Source organism: Tamandua tetradactyla, chromosome 18 (genome assembly GCF_023851605.1).
Source record: "Tamandua tetradactyla isolate mTamTet1 chromosome 18, mTamTet1.pri, whole genome shotgun sequence".
NCBI lineage: Eukaryota > Metazoa > Chordata > Mammalia > Pilosa > Myrmecophagidae > Tamandua > Tamandua tetradactyla.
This window is the reverse complement of record NC_135344.1, coordinates 56,837,739-56,857,456: the sequence shown is the minus strand read 5'-3', so window position 1 is coordinate 56,857,456 and position 19,718 is coordinate 56,837,739. Positions and strand designations below refer to the sequence as shown.

Below are 19,718 nucleotides of genomic sequence, written 5' to 3'. Positions count from 1 at the left end.
AAAAATTTAGAATTGCCATAGCCCAACAACTCCAATGAGAGGTATTGAAAGGTCAGAGGTGATGGTGGAATTATGCAGTGAAGATAGGATTTAACAAATGAATATGAATGCTGAATCAGTAAATTGATGTCTCTTTTAGTCTCCAGTATCTTAGAGCAGCTAGCAGTAAAAACCTAAAAGTGTGAAATTGTAACCCATGTCAAAGTCTAAAATAAGTTCTACAACTAATTATGGTGCTGTGCTTTGAAATTTATAGCTTTTTTGTATATATGTTATTGTTCACAAAGAAAGAAGGAAAAAAAGTTGATTGTGATAGTAAAAAAGTATTTAAGCCCTCTAGCCTACTATATTCCAGAGCAGCTAGAAGGAAAAATATGAGAGGATTGTGTGTGGTAGCCCATGACAGACTCTGGGATCTATCGTCTAACCACTTTTTGAAGAGTGCTTTGAAAAGTATTGCTTTTTAATTTCTTTGCTTTGTATGTATGTTATATTGTACAATAAAAAAAGTTAAAAAAAAGTATGCATTTAGGGTAATAAATTTCCCTCTCAGCACCGCCTTGGCTGTATCACATAAGTTTTGATATGTTTTATTTTCATTTTCGTTTGCCTTGAGATATTTACTGATTTCTCTTGTAATTTTTTCCTTGACCTGCTGGTTGTTTAAGAGTGTGTTGTTTAGCCTCCATATATTTGTGAATTTTCCAGCCTTCTGCCTGTTACTGATTTCCAGCTTCATTCCATTATGATCTGAGAAGGTGTTTTATATTATTTTAGTCTTTTAAAATTTGTCTTGCTTTGTGACCCAACATGTGATCTATCCTAGAAAATGATCCATGAGCACTTACGAAAATTGTGTGTACAGCTGTTACGAAGTGCAGTGTTCTGTAAATGTCTCTTAAGTCATATCCATTTATCATATTATTCAAAATCTCTGTTTCCTTATTGATCTTCTGTCTACATGTTCTATCCATTGATAAGAGCAGTGATTGAAGTCTCCAACTATTTTTGTAGAGCTGTCTACTTCTCCCTTCAGGGTTGTCAATGTGTGCCTCGTATACTTTGGGGTATTCTGGCTCAGTGCATAAATATTTATGATCATTATGTGTTTTTTTTTTTGAGTTGTCCATTTTATTAATGCGTAGTATCCTTTGTCTCTTTTAATTGTTTTACGTTTTAAGTCTGATTTGTCTAATATTAGTATAGCTGCCCCTCACTCTTTACTGATTATTGTTTGTGTGAAATATCTCTTCCAAAATTTCACTTTCAACCTATTTTTGTTCTTGAGTCTAAAGTGAGTCTATTGTAGACAGCATGTAAGTGGGTCCTGTTTTTTTAATCCATTCTGCCAGTCTGTGTCTTTTGATTTGGGAGTTTAATCCATTAACATTTAATGTCATTTACTGTAAAGGCACTACTTCTACCATTTTATCTTTTTGATTTTATATGTCATGTATTTTTCTTCTCTCTCTTTTTACCCTAACTGATAGTCTTAATTTCTACACTGTACTCCAAACCCATCTCTTGTCTTTCCTATCTGCCTGTAGTGCTTGCTTTAGTATTTCTTGTAGACCAAACTTGTCAGTTTGTCTTGTACACAAACTCTTTCAGTATCTGTTTGTCTGAAAGTATTTTGAATACTTCCTCATTTTTATCTTTTTTTTAATATAATCTGTATGGTGGCATCACATTTCCTTATTTTTCCATGTGAGTATCCTGTTATTGCAGCACCATTTATTGAATTTTTGTTTGTTTGTTTTTCTTATTTGCTTTTTTGGGAAGTGCATCGACTGGGAATCAAACCTGGGTCTCCTGCATGGTAGGCAAGAATTCTACCTCTGAACTATCCTTGCACCCTTTGAACACATCCTCATTTTTGACGGATAGTTTTGCCAGATACAGAATTCTTGGTTGGCAGGTTTTCTTTTTCAGTATCTTAATCATACCCCTACCTTCTTGCCTCCATGGTTTCTGCTGAGAAATCCACACATCATCTTATTGCGCTTCCCATACGTGTGATGGACCACTTTTTCTCTTGCTGCTTTCAGAATTCTCTCTTTGTCTTTGACATTTGACAATCTGATTAGTAAGTGTCTATTCGTATCTTTTCTGTTTGCAGTGTGCTGAGCTTCTTAGATCTGTAATTTTATATTTTTCATAAGAGATGGGAAATTTTGATTGATTATTTCCTCCATTATTTTTTCTGCCTCTTTTCCTTTCTGTTCTCCTTCTGGGACACCAAAAGCACGTATATTTCAGTGCTTCATATTGTCATTTAATTCCCTGTGACCCTGCTCATGTTTTCCCATTCTTTTCCCTATCTATTCTTTTGCATGTAGGATTTCAGATGGCTTGTTCTGTAGTTCACTAATCTTTTCTTTGACTTCTTCAAATCTGCTGTTGTAAGTCTCTATTGTGTTTTTCATCTCTTCTGTGGTGTCTTTCATTTCCTTAAGTTCTGTCATTTGTTCTTTCAAGCTTTCATGTACTTTTTATGGTCTTCTTTATGGTCATTCACTTAAATAGGAATAATGGTAGTCTTGGTCAAGAAAGAGCTTGGATTGATTTGAGCCCTCCCCAAAATTTGCCATATATAATTCAGAGGTATGCAAAGAAATTCCTCATGTCCTATAATTTAATCAGCATTTATGTAACCTTAATATATAGGTTTGTTGACTTCAGTTCATTTAATTTTTTAAGCAGTTTATTTATGTATATTCAGATACCACATAATTCTTCCAAGGTGTACAATCATTGGCTTTTAGTATAATCACAGAGTTGCACATTCATCACTTAAATCAACTTTATAAATTTTTCATTACTCCAAGGAGAAAAACCCATACCCCTTAGCAGTCACCTTTCAATCTGTTTAGACTTCCCCAGCCCTACATAACCACTGAACTAATTCTAGTCTCTCCAGACTTACTTATATTTAAAGACTACTAAAATATTACTGTTAACTACAGTCCATTACTTGAATTAGGTGTATTTTTTTCCATATACCACCCTACTAACACCTTGAACTTGTTATATTTTATAAAAGAACATTCTTATATTTGTACTATTTATCACAGGCATTTTCTGCTACAGGTTTCACTATGTTTTACAGTCCCATGCTTTAACCTCTAGTTTTCCTGTTAGTAACACACATGATGTAAAACTACCCCTTTCATCTGCATTAACACACAATCCAGCACTGTTAATTATGCTCACAGTAATGTGCTACCATCACCTCTATGCATTTCTAAATATTTACAATCAGGCTAAGTAGAGATTCTGCCTAAGTTATCAGCTCCCCATTCTCTACCTCCATTCCATCTCCTGGTAACCTATATTCTAGATCTAGCTTTACTTAATATACTTAGTTCACATTAGGGAGAACATATAGTATTTGTCCTTTGTTTCTGTCCTGTTTCACTCAATGTTATGTCCTCAAGGTTCTTCCATGTTTTTGCATGTATCAGGAGTTCACTTCTTACCTTTGAATAATATTCCATCGTATGTTTATACCACATTTTGTTTATTCATTCATCAATTGATGGACACTTGAAATCATCTGGATTTTTTGGCAGTTGTGAATAATGTCACTATGAGTATCGGTGTGCAAATGTGTGTCCGCAACCCTGCTTTCAGTCCTTTAAGGTATACACCTACTATTGGTATTTGCTCATTACGGCAAATCTATACTTAGCTTCCTGAGGAACTTATAAACTGTCTGCCATAACATTTAACATTCCCGCAGCACTGAATGAGTTTTATTCCTTCTCCACATCCTCTCCAACACTTGTAGCTTTCTGTTTTTTAATACAGTCCGTTCTAATAGGTGTGAAAAAATATCTCATTGTAGTTTTTTTTTAATTTTTTATTAATTTAAAAAAAATTACAAGAAACACAAACATTCCCAATACATGCTCATTCCATTCTACGTATACAACCAGCAATTCACAATATCACCACACAGTTGCACACCCATCACTGTGACCATCTCCCAGAACACTTGCATCAATTCAGAAAAAGAAACAAAAAGACAACTGAAAAACAAAACAAAAACAGAAAAAAAAATTCCACACACCATACCCCTTACTCCTCCCCCCACCAATCACTAGCATTTCAAACTAAATTCACCCTAACATCTGTTCCCCCTATTATTTATTTTATTCAATATGTTCTACTTGTCCCCCGACAAGGCAGACAAAAGGAGCACCGGACACAAGGCCCCCACAATCACACAGTCACACTTCGAAAGCTACATCACCATACAATCATCATCAAGAAATACGATTACTGGAACACAGCTCCACACCCCAGGCACCTCCCTCCAGCCTCCCCACCACATCCCGGACAACAAAGTGACTTCTACCCAATGTGTAAGAATAACCTCCAGGACAACCCCTCGACTCTGTTTGGAATCTCTCAGCCATTGACACTTTGTCTCATTTGTGCTAATCTCACTCAGCACAATGTCCTTAAGGTCCATCCATGTTGCCACACACCTCATAACTTTATTCTGTCTTAAAGCTGCACAATATTCCATCATATGTATATGCCACAGTTTGCCCAGCCACCCGTCTGTCGATGGAAATCTTGGCTGTTTCCATCTCCCTGCAACTGCAAGCAACGCTGCTATAAACATTGGTGTGCAGATGTCCACCTGCGTCCCCACTCCTATGTTCCTTGAGCAGAGACAGCATACAGATGGGTCCTGCTTTTCAATCCATCCCGCCAGTCCATTTCTCCTGACTGGGGAGTTCAATCCACCAACACTGTGTCACCACTGCACGGGCAGTACTCTCCTCCACCACCCTGCCATCTGGATTTTACATGTCACATCCCATCCTCCTTCCCTTTACCTTTGCTCATAGTTTTCCTTTCTACACCCTTCTCCACACCTCTCTCTTCTGTCTTTTTGTATCTGTCTCTAGTGCTCCCTTTAGTGTTTCTTGCAGAGCTGGTCTCTTGGTCACAAATTCTCTCAGGATTTTTTTGTCTGAAAATGTTTAATTTCTCCCTCATTTTTGAAGGACAATTTTGCTGGATATAGAATTCTTGGTTGGTAGTTTTTCTCTTAATAATTTAAATATATCATCCCACGGTCTTCTCGCCTCCATGGTTTCTGCTGAGAGATCTACGCATAGTCTTATTGGGCTTCCCTTGTATGTAATGGATTGCTTTTCTCTTGCTGCTTTCAAGATTCTCTCTTTCTCTTTGACCTCTGATATTCTGATTAGTAAATGTCTTGGAGTACATCTATTTGGATCTATTCTCTTTGGGGTATGCCGCACACCTTGGATCTGTAACTTTAAGTCTTTCGTGAGAGTTGGGAAATTTTCAGTGATAATTTCCTCCAGTAGTTTTTCTCTTCCTTTTCCCTTCTCTTCTCCTTCCGGGACACCCATGACACGTATATTTGTGCGCTTCATATTGTCTTTCAGTTCCCTGAGTCCCTGCTCATATTTTTCCATTTTTTTCCCTATATTTTCTTTTTCTTGCCGGATTTCAGATGTTCCATCCTCCAGTTCACTAATCCTGTGTTCTGTCTTCTGAAATCTTTACCATTGTAGGTTTCCATTGTTTTTTTCATCTCTTCTACCATACCTTTCATTCCCATAAGTTCTGTGATTTGTTTTTTCAGACTTTCAATTTCTTCTTTTTGTTCATTCCTTGCCTTCTTTATATCCTCCCTCAATTCATTGATTTGGTTTTTGATAAGGGTTTCCATGTCTGTTCGTATATTCTGAATTAATTGTTTCAACTCCTGTATCTCATTTGAATTGTTGGTTTATTCCTTTGACTGGGCCATATCTTCAATTTTCCTAGTGTGATTTATTAATTTTTTGCTGGTGTCTAGGCATTTAATTACCTTAATTAGTTTATTCTGGAGTTTGCTTTCACTTCTTTTACCTAGGGTTTTCTTGCTGGATGAATTTGTTGTCTTATCTGTTCTTTGACATTCAGTCAGCTTTATTTGGACCTCTAGCTTAAGTTTTGTTTAACAGAGGAGAATTTTCAGTTTTTGTTTTCTTGTTTCTTGCCCTGCTTGTATGGTGCCTTCCCCCCACCACCCCACACTTACGAGGGTCTACTTAGGTATCATAGACCCCAGCTGGATTTTCCCAGACCAAACTGGCCTCGTATCAGGAAGAAAGAGTCACCTGCATTGGTTTTCCCTGAGGGTGAGACCCAGCAGGTTGAAAGACTTTCCTGTGAAGTCTCTGGGGTCTGTTTTTCTTATCCTGCCCTGTATGTGGCGCTTGTCTGCCTTCAGGTCCTACCAGCATACGATGATGCGGTACCTTTAACTTTGGCAGACTGTCCCTGCTGGGGGTGTGGTGGAGACCAAGGAGAGGTTGTAAGCTGGTTTAATGGCTTCAAATTACCAAGCCCTGGTGTCTGAATTCCTTGAGGGAGGGGTTCCACCTGAGTTGGGCTTCACCCCTCCCCTGGGGAAGGCACAGGCTTCAGACAAGCCCTCAAAGGAGCTTGTTTCTCCCTATGTCTGGGGCAGTTGCAGCCTGAGGAGCCCTGCTGCTGTATCCAAAGGCAGTCAAGCCTTTGTAGAAACACACCCACAGAAACCTCTGTTTCCTTCTTTTTCTTTTTCCTTTTTCCGTCAGCCCTGCCCCTTTGGCGCTGGGGCAAAAATGAGCGACCTCTGTTTTGACTAGGTTCATCTGAGCTGGGGGCCTATTATTAGTAGTCAGAATTTGTTAATTAATGCCACAATTGGTGTTTGGTTGTGCTCAGCCTCTGCTGCTGGTAAAGTCCCTTTCCTTTTCCCCTCTGGGAAGCAACCTGTAGGGGAGGGGTGCCGGCCGCCACGGCTTGGGGAACTCATGGTTCTGGGGGGGCCCACAGCCAGTCCAGCTGGTCCAGACTGGGTTATACTGTGTGTCAGGTCACTGACGTGGCCCCAGGAACTGTTCTATACTGTTTCTGGTTATTTAGTAGTTGTTCTGGAGGATGAACTAAAACGCGCACATTGAGTTTTCCTCTCATTGTAGTTTTGATGTGAGTTTCCCTAGTAGCTAGTGATGTTAAGCATTTTTTCATATGTTTTTTGGTCATTTGTATATCCTCTTTGGAAAAAGGTCTATTCATGTCTTTTGTCCATTTTTAAAAATCCAGTTGTTCATCTTTTTATTGTTGAGTTGTAGGATTTCTTTATATATTCTGAATATTAAACCTTTATTGAATATGTGGTTTCCAAATATTTTCTTCCATTGTGTAGGCTGCCTTTCACTTCCTTAACAAAAACCTTTGAAGTTCGGGACTTTTAAATTTTGAAAAGGCCCAATTTATCTATTTTTTCTTTCATTGTTTGTACTTTGGGTGTGAAGTCTAAGAAATTATTGTGTACCACAAGATCTTCAGAATGCTTCCCTATGTTTTCTTCTAAGAGTTTTTTCAGTTCTGGTTCTTATATTTACATCTTTAATCCATTTTGAGTTCATTATTGTATAAAGTGTGAGCTAGGGTTCCTTTTTCATTTTTTTGGTTATGATCCTCCATTTCTACCAGCACCATTTGTTGGAAGGACTATTCTGGCCCATTTTTGTGAACTTAGCAGCCAATTTGCCATAGATATGAGGATCTGTTTTTGAACTTTCAATTCTATTGCATTGGTCAGTGCATCTGTCTTTATGTCAGGACCATATTGTTTCGAACAATGCGGCATCGTAATATACTTTCAAGTCATGAAATGCGAGTTCTTCAACCATGTTCTTCTTTTTCAAGATGTCTTTAGCTGTTCGGAGCCCCTTACCCTTCCAGGTAAATGTGATTATTGACTTTTCCAATTCTTCAAAGTAGGCCTTTGGAATTTTGATTGGAATTACAACAAATCAGTTTTGGTAGAATTGACATTTTAATGATATTTCATCTGTGAACACGGAATGTCCATCCATTGATTTTGGTCTCTGACTTCTTTTAGCCATGTTTTGTAGTTTCTGTATACAGATCCTTTATATCCATGGTTAAAAAGGTATTCCTAGATGTTTATTCCTTTAGTTTCTGTTGTAAATGTAATTGTTTTTCTTGATCTCCTCCTCAGATTGCTCAGTACTAGTTTATAGAAACCCTCCTGGTTTTTGTGTGATGAACTTGAAACTTGCCGCTTTGCTGAACTCATTTATTAATGCTAGTATTTTTGTTGTAAATTTTCAGTGCTTTCTAAATACAGCATCATGTCATCTGCAAATAGTGAAAATTTTACTTTTTCCTTTCCTTTTTGGATACCTTTTATTAGGCAATTTTTTTGCCTAATTTCTCTATCTGGACTTCTAGCATGATGTTGAATGGGAGTAGTGGTCCTCCTTGTCTTTTTCCCAGTCTTAGAGGGAGAGCCTTCAGTTTTTTACCATTAAGGAGGATGTTCTTTATATGTGCACTTTATCATGAGGAAATTTCCTTCTCGTCCCAACTTTTGAAGTGTTTTTGTTATAAAAGGATACTGGATTTTGTGAAATGCCTTTTCTGCATCAGTCAAGATGCTCATGTTATTGGTTTTCTTGTGTTGAACCACCCATGAATATCTGGAATAAACCCCACTTGATCATGGTGTGTAATTCTTTAATGTGCTGTTGAATTCGATTTGCAAGTATTTTGTTAAGGATTTTTGTATCTATATTCATTAGAGAAATTGGTCTGTAATTTTCTTTTCTTCTGTCTTTATCTGGCTGTGGTGTTAGGATGATATTGGCTTCACAGTATGTGTTAGTGTTCCTTCCTCATCAACTTCTTGGACGAGTGTGAGCAGAATTGGTCTTAATTCTTCTTGGAATGATTGGTCAGATTTGCTTGTGAAGCCATGTGGTCCTTGGTTTTCCTTTGTTCAGACATTTGTGACAGCTCTTTACTTGTAATTGGCTTGTTGAGATCTTTTTATTCCAGAGTCAGTCTAGTTTGTTCATATGTTTCTAAGAATTTATCTATTTTATCTAGGTTATCTAATCTATTGGCATATCATGGTTCATAGTATCCTCTTATGGGTGAGTGGTGAGGTCATCCTCCTTTCTGATTTTATGTATTGGCATTTTCTCTCTTTTTTTCTTTGTCAGTCTAGCTAAGCATTTGTCAAGTTTGTTGATCTTCTCAAAGACCCACTCTTTCATTTTGTTGATGCTTTTTTTTTCTTGATTTATTTATTTCCCCTCTAATCTGTGTTCTTTCTTTCTTTCTTTCTTTCTCCTTGCTTTGAGATTAATTTGTTGTTCTTTTACTGGTTCCTCCAGGTGTGCAGTTAGGTCTTTGATTTTGGCTCTTTATTCCTCCTTAATATAAGTGTTTAGAGCTCTAAATTTCTCTCTTAGCACTGCCGTTGCTGCATCCCATACATTTTGATATGTTGTATTCTCTCTTTCATTTGTCTCCTGCCAATTACTGATTTCTGTGGCAATTTCTTCCATGACCCACTGATTTTTCTGTGTTATTTAAACTCTATATATTTGAGAATTTTCCAGTCTTCTTCCTGGTACTGATTTCCAGCTTTAGTCCATTAATAACAGTGAAGGCGCTTTGTATAATTTCAGTCTTAAAATTTATTGAGACCTGTTTTGTGGCCAAACTGGTGATCTATCCTGGAGAATGATCCATGAGCACTTGAGAAGAATGCATATCCTGCTGTTTTGGGGTACAGTGTTCTGTCTATGTCTGGTAGGTCTTGTTCATTTATCCTATTATTCAAGTTCTCTCTTATTAATCTTCTGTCTGGATGTGCTATCTATTGATGGGAGTAGTGTATTGAAAGCTCCGACTGTCATAGTAAAGATGTCTATCTTTCAGATTTGTCTCATGTATTTTGAGGCCCTCTGATTAGTTGTGTAGATATTTATTACTGTTATTTCCTCTTGGTGAATTGCCCCTTTTATTAATATATAGTGTCCTTCTTGTCTCTTATAATGGTATTTCATTTAAAGTCTGTTTTGTCCGGTATTAGTGCTGCTACTCCAGCTCTTTTTTGTTACTGTTTGTGTATTTTTTTTTCAGCCTTTCACTCTCGTCCTATTTGTGCCCTGTGGTCTGTAGACAGCATATTGATAAATCATAGTTGTTTTTTTTTTTTTTTTTTTGAAATCCAGCTTATCAATCTGTGTTTTGATTCAGTTTCCATAAGATGCAGTAATACTGTGGTTTTAAGTGGCACTTTACTTGAAAGAATACTGATGAATTATCCTAAGCTTTATCACTTATTATATTTTGTTTTGTTCAGCAGGTGTGCAGAAGTATGCTGCCCGTATTCTTTTTAGGTTAGATTCATTATAGTATTATAATGAACCAGGTATTATTGTCATTAAGATGAGAAATGATTCGGATCCAGGGTTGTTAAATTCCAACTCAAAATTTTGTGTTATATTGTTGTGTACCTATCAAAAATAGTATGAAGACTAGTTGGTAGACAGTTTTATTTTCCATTTTTTTAAATTTATTTTTATTTTTATTTTTTGGTAGACAGTTTTTAAATGTCTTAATACTATTTTCATAATTAAAAACCTGAAAAAAGTGCCTAAGAAATCAAAGGGGAAAATATGTATAACAGAGTACAATAGGGAGATAAACTGGAATTGTTAGAAGTGTTTCTGTTAAGTTTCAGTGTAAATAAGTAAATGGTATTCTGAATATATATTATTATGTAGAATTTAAATCTGATTCCTAGAGCTTTACAATACACGAATATGACTTCAACTTCATTGAAATCCTCCATTTTTCAAGAGTTTTTGTCTATTTTCAAATAATGATTGGCAGTTGAATTATTTATTTCTTCTCTAGGGACAGTAGCTCCCATAGGACTGTTTTGATTTTTCTTCTCTTATCCCCAATCAGTACGTACCCTCTGTATTACTTGAGCTCTTGGAAAAGCCTAATATTGCCACTCTCCTAGTACTTTTTTTTTTTTTTTTTTTTTTTAAAGACAGAGAGAAGGAAGGAAGGATGGAAGGAAGGAAGGGAGGAAGAAAGGGAAACATCTTTAAACATTTTCTTGTTTTATTGTATTTTGTTTGTTTGTTTGTTTTTTACATGGGCTGGGGCCGGGAATCGAACCGAGGTCCTCCGGCATGGCAGGCAAGCACTTTGCCCGCTGAGCCACCGCGGCCCGCCTCTCCTAGTACTTTAAGAAGAGACATTTTAAAAACATCACATGAAAGTTCTTATCTTTTGAAAGATATAGTTTGATAAAACTTTTAGAGATGAAGTTTCATAAAAATATATGTCTAAGACTTGCTTTAAAATAATTGAGGGGGCAGTGCAGTGGTGACTCAGTGGCAAGAATTTTTGCCTGCTGAGCTGGAGACCTGGGTTTGATTCCCAGAGCCTGCCCATGCCAAAAAAAAAGGGGGGGGGGGTGTTAAAATAATTGAGGGATTCAAGGAAGTGGTAGGAGTATAGATGAAACAAGGTTGGTCAAGAATTAATCATTATTGAAGCTGGTTAATGGTATGGGGGATTCCTTTTATTCTTTCTACTTTTGTATATGTAGAAAATTTCCATGAGAAGTTAAAAACTGCAAACAAGGTGCCTGTGAAAACTTAAATTTGGCAAAGTGAACGGTAAATTTAAATTCTGCTCTAAAAATAATATAATAATATGTGAGAGAGTCATGTTTTTTCACTGTTGGACAAGAAAATACAACATACAAATATAAATTTTAAGTAGACTTTCTGTTATGCTGAAAAAGGTGTATTTGCAGTTGGATAAGCAAAATCTGTTGTTAAAACTGAATACTTATCCTTCCTCAAAGTAAATTTAGTTGAATGAAAATATTGATAGTTCTATTGTTTCAGGTAGTCCAGCAGTCTTCAGGAGGCATCACAAAACAAGTGACTACATTTTCAAACTCCTCAGCTTTGACCATTCAGAAATCTGGACAAAAGAAGATGCCAGTGAATACTGTAATACCTGCCAGTCCGTTTCCTCCAGGTAACTTGCCAGTTTCCTCCAGATAACTTGCCCATACCTCTCCCAACAATGCTGGGTTTGGAAGATGGTGAAGTTTGTACTCTATTTTTTGGTTGTTATATTAAAAGAAGAGAAGTTTGGTCTTTTAAGTTGGAATCTGTGTGAGAGGACTGAAAGATATGCCCTTTGTGCACACATAGTCACTTTTTAGGGGTGTATATTGTTTTCGAGTAGAAGCAGCTACTCATAGTGTTCTATAATTAGATAAAATAATTAAAAAAATAAGTACTGCTTTAATATAGAAAATTTGCTATAGCCCTATTTGAAAAATATATATAGTTCTTTCACTAAATTTGGTAACTAGTCTTATACATGTTAAGTTAGGGTTTTATCAATATGTTATATACTGTTGTCATGTATTTCAGTCATATATTACGCATGATATGTTTTGTAAACCTGGTAATTCTGTAGGCAGTTTGAAGACCATATAAAAAGACACGGGATGCTCTTTATTTTACAGAGCTAATTTTTTATGCAGGGAATAAATTCATTGTCATTTCTGAATTTAAACACAGTTCTAGGGTAGCTTAAAATTTTCTTTAGTTATTCTCTCTAATATATTAAAAAGTATTGTCCTGAATTTCCCACAGTGTGTCAAGTTTGGTTTCTTGTTTTATTTTTACAGCTTCCATTCTAAAACAAATTACCCTTCCAGGAAATAAAGTTTTGTCTCTTCAAGCATCTCCTATTCAGAAAAATAAAATAAAAGAAAATGGAACAGTATCCTTAAGGTAAAGAAAATAAATAATTACAATTTAGAGAATAATATAAATAAAGTAAATACATTGATACCTTTAAAGAAAGCCAACAGTACTTTATTGAGTATAATTTATAAATAGTAAATAGCACAAATAGTAAGTATACAGCTCAATGGACTTTTGACAAACATCTATATGTACACCTGTATAATTATATTCCAGATCAAGATTCTCAACATTTATATTACCCTTATATGTCTTTCAAATTGATTACCCCTATTATCTTCCCTCAGCAGCCACTACTTTTATGTCTGTCATCACAGATCATTTTTGTCTGTCCTAGAGTTTCATATAAATGGAATGCTACATTGTGCAATCTTTTGTAACTATTTTTCCCTATGTCTATGAGATTCATCTATGTTGTTTTTAATATTAGAAGAATTATTCTTTTTATTGCTTGCAGGTTTTTCCTCGTATGAATTTAAATTTGCTTATCCTTTTACCTGTTGTTGGACACCTTTTACCTGTCGATGAACATGTGGGTTGTTTCTGCCTTTTGATGATTATATGTGAAATTGCTATAAATATTCACATACAGATTTTTTATGTGAACATAAGTTTTCAGTTCTCTTTAGTAAAGATTTAGGAGTGTGATTGTTGGGTCATATCGTAAGTACATATTTATTTAAGAAACTACCAAACTATTCACCAAAATGACTGTTCCATTTTGTATTCCCACCAACAATGATGAGAGCTCGAGTTGCTCACAAAATTCTTAGTACTTGGTATCGTCAGTTCTTTTGATTTTAACCATTTTTGTAGGTATGTCATAGTTATCTTATTGTGATTTCAATTTGCTTTTCCTAATGACTAAAGATGTTGAGCATATTTTCTTGTGTTTATTTGTTATCTATATTTTTGTGAAGTGTCTATTAAAATATTTGGCCCATTTTTCTTTGAGTTGTATTTTTATTGTTGAATATTGAGTTCTTTATATATTTAGGATATAAGTTCTTTGCTAGATAAGTGACTTGAAAATATTTTATCTGTGGGGTATTTTTCCATTTTCTTAACAGTATCTTTTGTAGAACAAAAATCTTTGATTGCTGAAGTCCAATTTCACTGATTTTTTTCTCTTACAGATTGTAGTTTTCATGTGTAACCTAAGGATACAAAGATTTTCTCCTATGTTTTTTTCTGGGAGTTTTACAGTTTTAGGTTTGCTCTTTTTTTATTGATTTCCTTTAGTTCCCATCTATATAGAAATAGTATGTCTATATCAGTGTTTGCATATTTTAATCACTTCTTTCTCTATCTTCTCCCATTTTTAGTTGCATTGTTTCTTTGCTACAACAACTAACATTTGTATATTAGGTTTCCTTCTTCATCCTCGCTTACATTTTTAGTTAGAAGTCTGTTTATATACATATATTAAAATACTCACCTCCAGTCCTTTTTCTGAAAATATTTTAGTCATCTCTTGGTTGGATGAAGTTCGTCTGCTAACAGGTTCCTCAAGAGATGCTCAGGGTACAGAATTTTCTAAGTTCTTGCATGTATCTGTTTTTCAGCATCCTTGCGACTTGAAGGGCAGCAAGGCTGAATGTGAAATTATTGTTTAGCACTTTGTGTGTTATGTTTTTTAAAAATGTTTCTCCATCATTGCCTCGATTTTTAATTGATTTGATCTTTTTGTTTGAAGGCCTTGAGAATTTTTCCCCCTTTATCTTTGAAATCAAATAGTTTTACACTAGGGTATGTTGTGAAGTAGATCATTCTGGCTTAATTCTCCTGGATTCTCAGTTGACCCTTTCAATCGTAGATTCTGTATTCTTTTGTAATTTCTGGAAAGTTTTCTTGGATTATAGTCTTAAAAACTAGTTATATTCTGTTATTTTATGGTTCTTCAGGGACTGCAACAACATAGATTTTATTCCTTCTTTATCTCTTTCATTTCCATTACTTTTGTCATTGACCCTTTCACTTCTTTATCTTATTTTCATACCCTTGGATGTTTTCCATCTTTCTTTAGTACTTTTTGATAGGATGTTGTTGCCTCTAGAAGACTGTTTGGTTCTCTTCCATCTTTCAGCTCTCTAAATTTTCCCCTTTTCGAAAATCTTCTCCCCTTCACCAGAAGATTCTGCTCACTATCTTTTTTTTTTAAGTGTATTTTCTCCCCAAGAAGCCTCACATTTTAAACACTGCCAGTATACATCTTTTAAGTCCTTTCCTTGTAGCCCATGTTTTGATCTACCAGAACACCTTTTTAGTCTTTTCTGACTTGGAGTGTACATAGTTTTTCTGCCAAAAATATATTTCATCCTCTTGCCCTCTATTAGGTCTCCCATCTGCCTTGAAGCAGGTAAGGGTAGAGATAACTCCGGTGAAAGTTGGGTACCAGAAAATAAGAGAGTATACACTGGGATTTGTTATTTTCTTGTTCATTCATAGCTATTTGAAGTTCGAATATTTGTTGTCTTCACATTATGCTGAAGTTGTGGGTTTTGCTGTCCTGTATTTTTTGAGGAAACAGTGGGAGATGGTGATCTAAGTAGCCATCATTGTCTTCCAGTTCTGTAAGTTTGACAAAAGGTTAAGATCATTTACCAAGTAGATATTAGAATATTTTTGATACCTCAAAAGGTTATGTTCTTCTTCCCAGCCAGTCTTCACATTGTACCCCAGGTCCAGATGATCACTTATCTTCTAGAAATGGAATCATACAACTTGTAGTCTATGTATGACTTCCTTTGCTCAGCATAATGTCTTTGATACACGACCATGTTGTTGCCTTTTTCAGTAGTTTGTTCCTTCTTATTTCTGAGTATTATTCCATTATATGGATGTACCAATGTTGTTTGAACTGTATTATTTATCTTTTTACCTGTTGATGGACATTTAGGTTGTTTCCAATTTTGGGCTGTTATGAATAAAGTGGCTAGGAACACATTGTATGGACATGCATGTTTCCTTCTGTAAATATAACAGGAATGGATTCGCTGCAATATATAATGAGTGTATGTTGAATTTTATAAGAGTAACTGCCAAACTGTTTCTCTAAGTGATTTACCATTTACCACTAGCAAAGTATTAGAGTTTGTTTCAGTTCCATGTCCTTGCCAGTTATTAACATTGTCAGGTTTTTCAATTTTAACCATTCCAGTTGGTGTATTATTGTATCTCAGTATTGTTTTAATTTGCACTGCTCTAGCAACTAATGATGCTGAGATATTTTCATAACCTTATTGGCCCATTGTGTAACTTCTTTTGTGAAATGTCTGCTCCAATATTTTGCCCATATTTTAATTGTTTTTAATCAATCAATGAGCTTTTCCTGCATCTATTTAATAGGATCACGTATTTTTCTTATTGTTTTGGTATTATGAATTACATTGATTTTTGTGTGTGTATGGATCTTAACTTTGCAATTGAGTTAAGGATATTATCCTTTTTATATATTGCTTTACTTGATTTATTAATATTTTGTTAAAGGTTTTTTGGTTTGTCTTCATGAGGGATTTTGTTCTATAATTTTCTTATAATGTTTATTATTTTGGTATCTGGCCTCAGAAAAATGAGTCAGAAAGTGTTTCCTCCTCCTGTATTTTCTTAATGCCTTAGTGAAGATTTGTTATTATTTCTTCCTTAATTTACCAGTGAAATTAGTAGGTTTTCTGTTTTCTTTGGTGGAAAGGTTTTTGATAAGAAACTAAATTTCAGTGCTAGATATAAGGCTATTTAGATTTTCTGTTTTATCTTTATCAGTTTCAGAAAATTGTATTTTTAAGATATTTGTACATTTTGTCTTTGCTTTCAAATGTATTGATGTGAATTTGTTTATATTCTTTTCTTTTCTTGAGTGTAGATTCTATGGGAGAAGAGTAATATGCATTTTTACAAGGATTTTGTGCATTTTACCTTTGTTGACTTTTGGGGACATAAAATTCTTTTTATTTCCTTATTCTTTTATGTCTGATTTATACTGATACTAATTTTCATTGCTAAAGTTTTATCATTTTTGTTAATATGTACAAAAAATCAGCTTTTGATTTTGTTAAATTTATTGTTCATCTTTTGTCTACATCACTGTTTCTTTTTTATTATTCTTTATCCTTTTAGTTTACATTGCTCCTCTTCCTTCGTAAGGTAAATATTGACATTGTGACATTTAAACTTTTCTTCTTTTCTAAATAAAAGTACCTAAAAAGTACTTTACTTTTTTCTTTCCAATTTTAATGCCTTTTATTTCTTTGCCCTGCCTGATTGCTCTACCTAGAATTTCTAGTACAATGTTGAATAATAGTGGTGACAGAGGGCATCTTTGTCTCGTTCCCAATCTTAGGGGGAAAACTTTCCATCTCCATTTAATATGATGCTGGCTATGGGTTTTTCATATATGCCCTTTATCTTATTGAGGAAGTTACCTCTGAGTCTTACCTTTTGAAGTATTTTTATCAGGAAAGAATATTGAATTTTGTCAATTGCTTTTTCAGCATCAGTCAAGATGATCATATGCTTTTTCCCTTTTGATTTGTTAATGTGCTGTGTTACATTAACTGATTATCTTGTGTTGAACCATCCTTGCATTCCTGATATAAACCCCACTCAGTCATTGTGTATAATTCTTTTATGTGTTGCTGGATTTGATTTGCTAATATTTTGTTGAGAATTTTGCATCTATGTTCATTAGGGAGATTGGTTTGTAGTTTTCCTTTCTTGTAGCATCTTTATGCAGTTTTGGTATTAACATGGTATTAGCGTCTTAAAATGAGTTAGGTAGGTTTCTTTTTCTTCAATTTTTTGGAAAAGTTTGAGCAGGATTGATATTAGTTCTTTTTTGGAATGTTTGGCAGAATTCCCTGTGAAACCATTGGGAAAACCATCATTGGAGGAAGATTTTTGATGACTGATTGGATTATTTACTTGCCATTAATATGTTGAGATCTTCTGTTTCTTCTTGGTTCACTGTAACTTGTTCATGTGTTTCCAGGAATTTGTCCATTTCGTTTAAGTTGTCTAGTTTGTTGGTGTATAGTTGTTCATGGCATCCTCTTACGATTTTTATTTCTTCAGGGTCTTTTGTAATGACTCCCCTCCCCTCATTTCTAATTTTGTTAATTGCATCCTCTCTCTCTCTTTTTTTGGTCAGCCTTGCTAATGGTCAATTAATTTTATTGATTTTCTCAAAGAACCAACTTTTGGTTTTATTGATTCTTTCTACTGTTCTTTTGTTCTCCCATTCATTTAGCTCTGCTTTAATCTTTGTTATTGCTTTTCTTCTGTTTGCTTTGGAATTAGTTTGCTATTCTTTCTCAGGTTCCTCCAGGTGAGCAGTTAGGTCCTCAATTTTTATTTGTTCTTTTTTTTTAATATAGGCGTTTAGGGGAATAAATTCCCTCTCAGAACAGCCTTTGCTGCTTCCGATAAGTTCTGATATGTTGTATTCTCAGTTTCATTCATATCCAGATAGCTACCAATTTCTCTAGCAATTTCTTCTTTGACCCATTGGTTGTTTAAGAGTTTGTTATTTAATCTCCATATATTTGTCAAAACTCTCATTCTTTGGTGGTTATTTATATCCAGCTTCATTCCATTGTGATCAGAGAAAGTGCTTTGAATAATTTCAATGTTTTTAGATTTGTGAAAACATGTTTTGTGTCCCAGCATATGATCTATCCTGGATAATGTTCATGAGCACTAGAGAAGAATGTATATCCTGGCGTTTAGGATGTAATGACCTATGTATGTCTGTGAGGTATAATTCATTTATCAAATTGTTTAAGTCCTCAGTTTCCTTTCTGATCCTCTGTCTGTAGAGGAAAATGGTGTATTGAAATCTCCTACTATTATTGTTGAAATGTCTATCACTTATTTAAGTTTTGCCAGTGTTTTTTCATATACTTTGGAGCTCTTTGATTGGAGCACGAACATTTATTGTTTTTTGTTGTAATTTCTTCTTGGTGCATTGTCCCTTTTGTTAATAATAAAGTGTCCTTCTTTGTCTTTTATGATGTCTTTACATTTAAGTCTATTTTTTCTGATATTAGTATAGTTACTCCTGCTTTCTTTTGGTTACAGCTTGAGTGGAACATGTCTTTCCATTCTTTTATTCTTTCACTTTCAATTTATTTGTATCCTTGTTCTAAGATGAGTCTATCCCCCCTTTTTTCCCTTTTCTTCAACTTCCATATCCTGCCTTTCCCGCCGTCTTCTTGATTTTCCTGCCTGTTGTGCGCCTATCTGTTCTCTATAAATTTAAGAATCAACTTGTGAATTTCCTCCAAAATCTATATTGAAATTTGAATTTGCATGGCCTTGACCTTGACCATAGATCATTTGTCTTCCAACTGGTTTCTCATAATTTGAACCTGTAATCTAGGAATATGATTTATGTCTTCATTTATCCATGTTGCCATTATAATCTTCCAATAAAGTGATACAATTTTACCTATACAGATTATGCATTATTTGTTGCACTTATCTGTTACATTTATTCCTTAGCACCTTAGCTTTCTGTTGCTTTCACAGGGCATGTTTTTGGTAATTGTTTTTGTGACTAGGATGTAGAAATTCAGGTTGATTTTTAAAAATTATTATTATATTCAAGCCACCTAGTTAAATTCTTATTTCTGACAGTTAAAAATTATTTTGGGTTATTTATGTAGACATTGATATCAGAATTGAGGTTAGAGTTTTGGCATCAATATTTGTGATAAAACACAAGGGAAAGTCACCATTAGTCAAACTGTGGAGAAGTAACAACACATTTGGAACTCTAAAGACTTCTAACATTGAATTATCAAATACTGAATATTAAAAACATATTTTAAAACATTTAAAAATAAAATGTGGAATTCCCAAAATGAGCAAACAGCAGTTATTCATCAAAAAGTGAATCCAAGATAATTGGTGGGTTAAAACCACTTATTTGATGGATTAATCAGAGGTTAAACTTGGGCCTAAATTGAGTTTGCTTTAACCCAAGGATGGCTTATGACTGCTTCCCATAGAAACCAGGGTGACTATTGATTTGAGACCACTTTAGCCTTGTTCTAGGGAATCTGG

The 19,718-nt window shown here is 34.8% G+C and overlaps 1 protein-coding gene across 1 annotated transcript in view; it reads left to right on the top strand.

Annotated features, from left to right (window-relative positions):
* TAF4B (TATA-box binding protein associated factor 4b) overlaps window positions 1-19,718 on the top strand; it is a 171,259-nt gene that overhangs the window by 47,380 nt on the left and 104,161 nt on the right. The window contains exons 8-9 of the mRNA XM_077135737.1: window positions 11,778-11,913; window positions 12,578-12,683. Of these exons, the coding sequence (XP_076991852.1) occupies window positions 11,778-11,913; window positions 12,578-12,683 (242 nt within the window). The remainder of the gene's footprint in view (window positions 1-11,777; window positions 11,914-12,577; window positions 12,684-19,718) is intronic.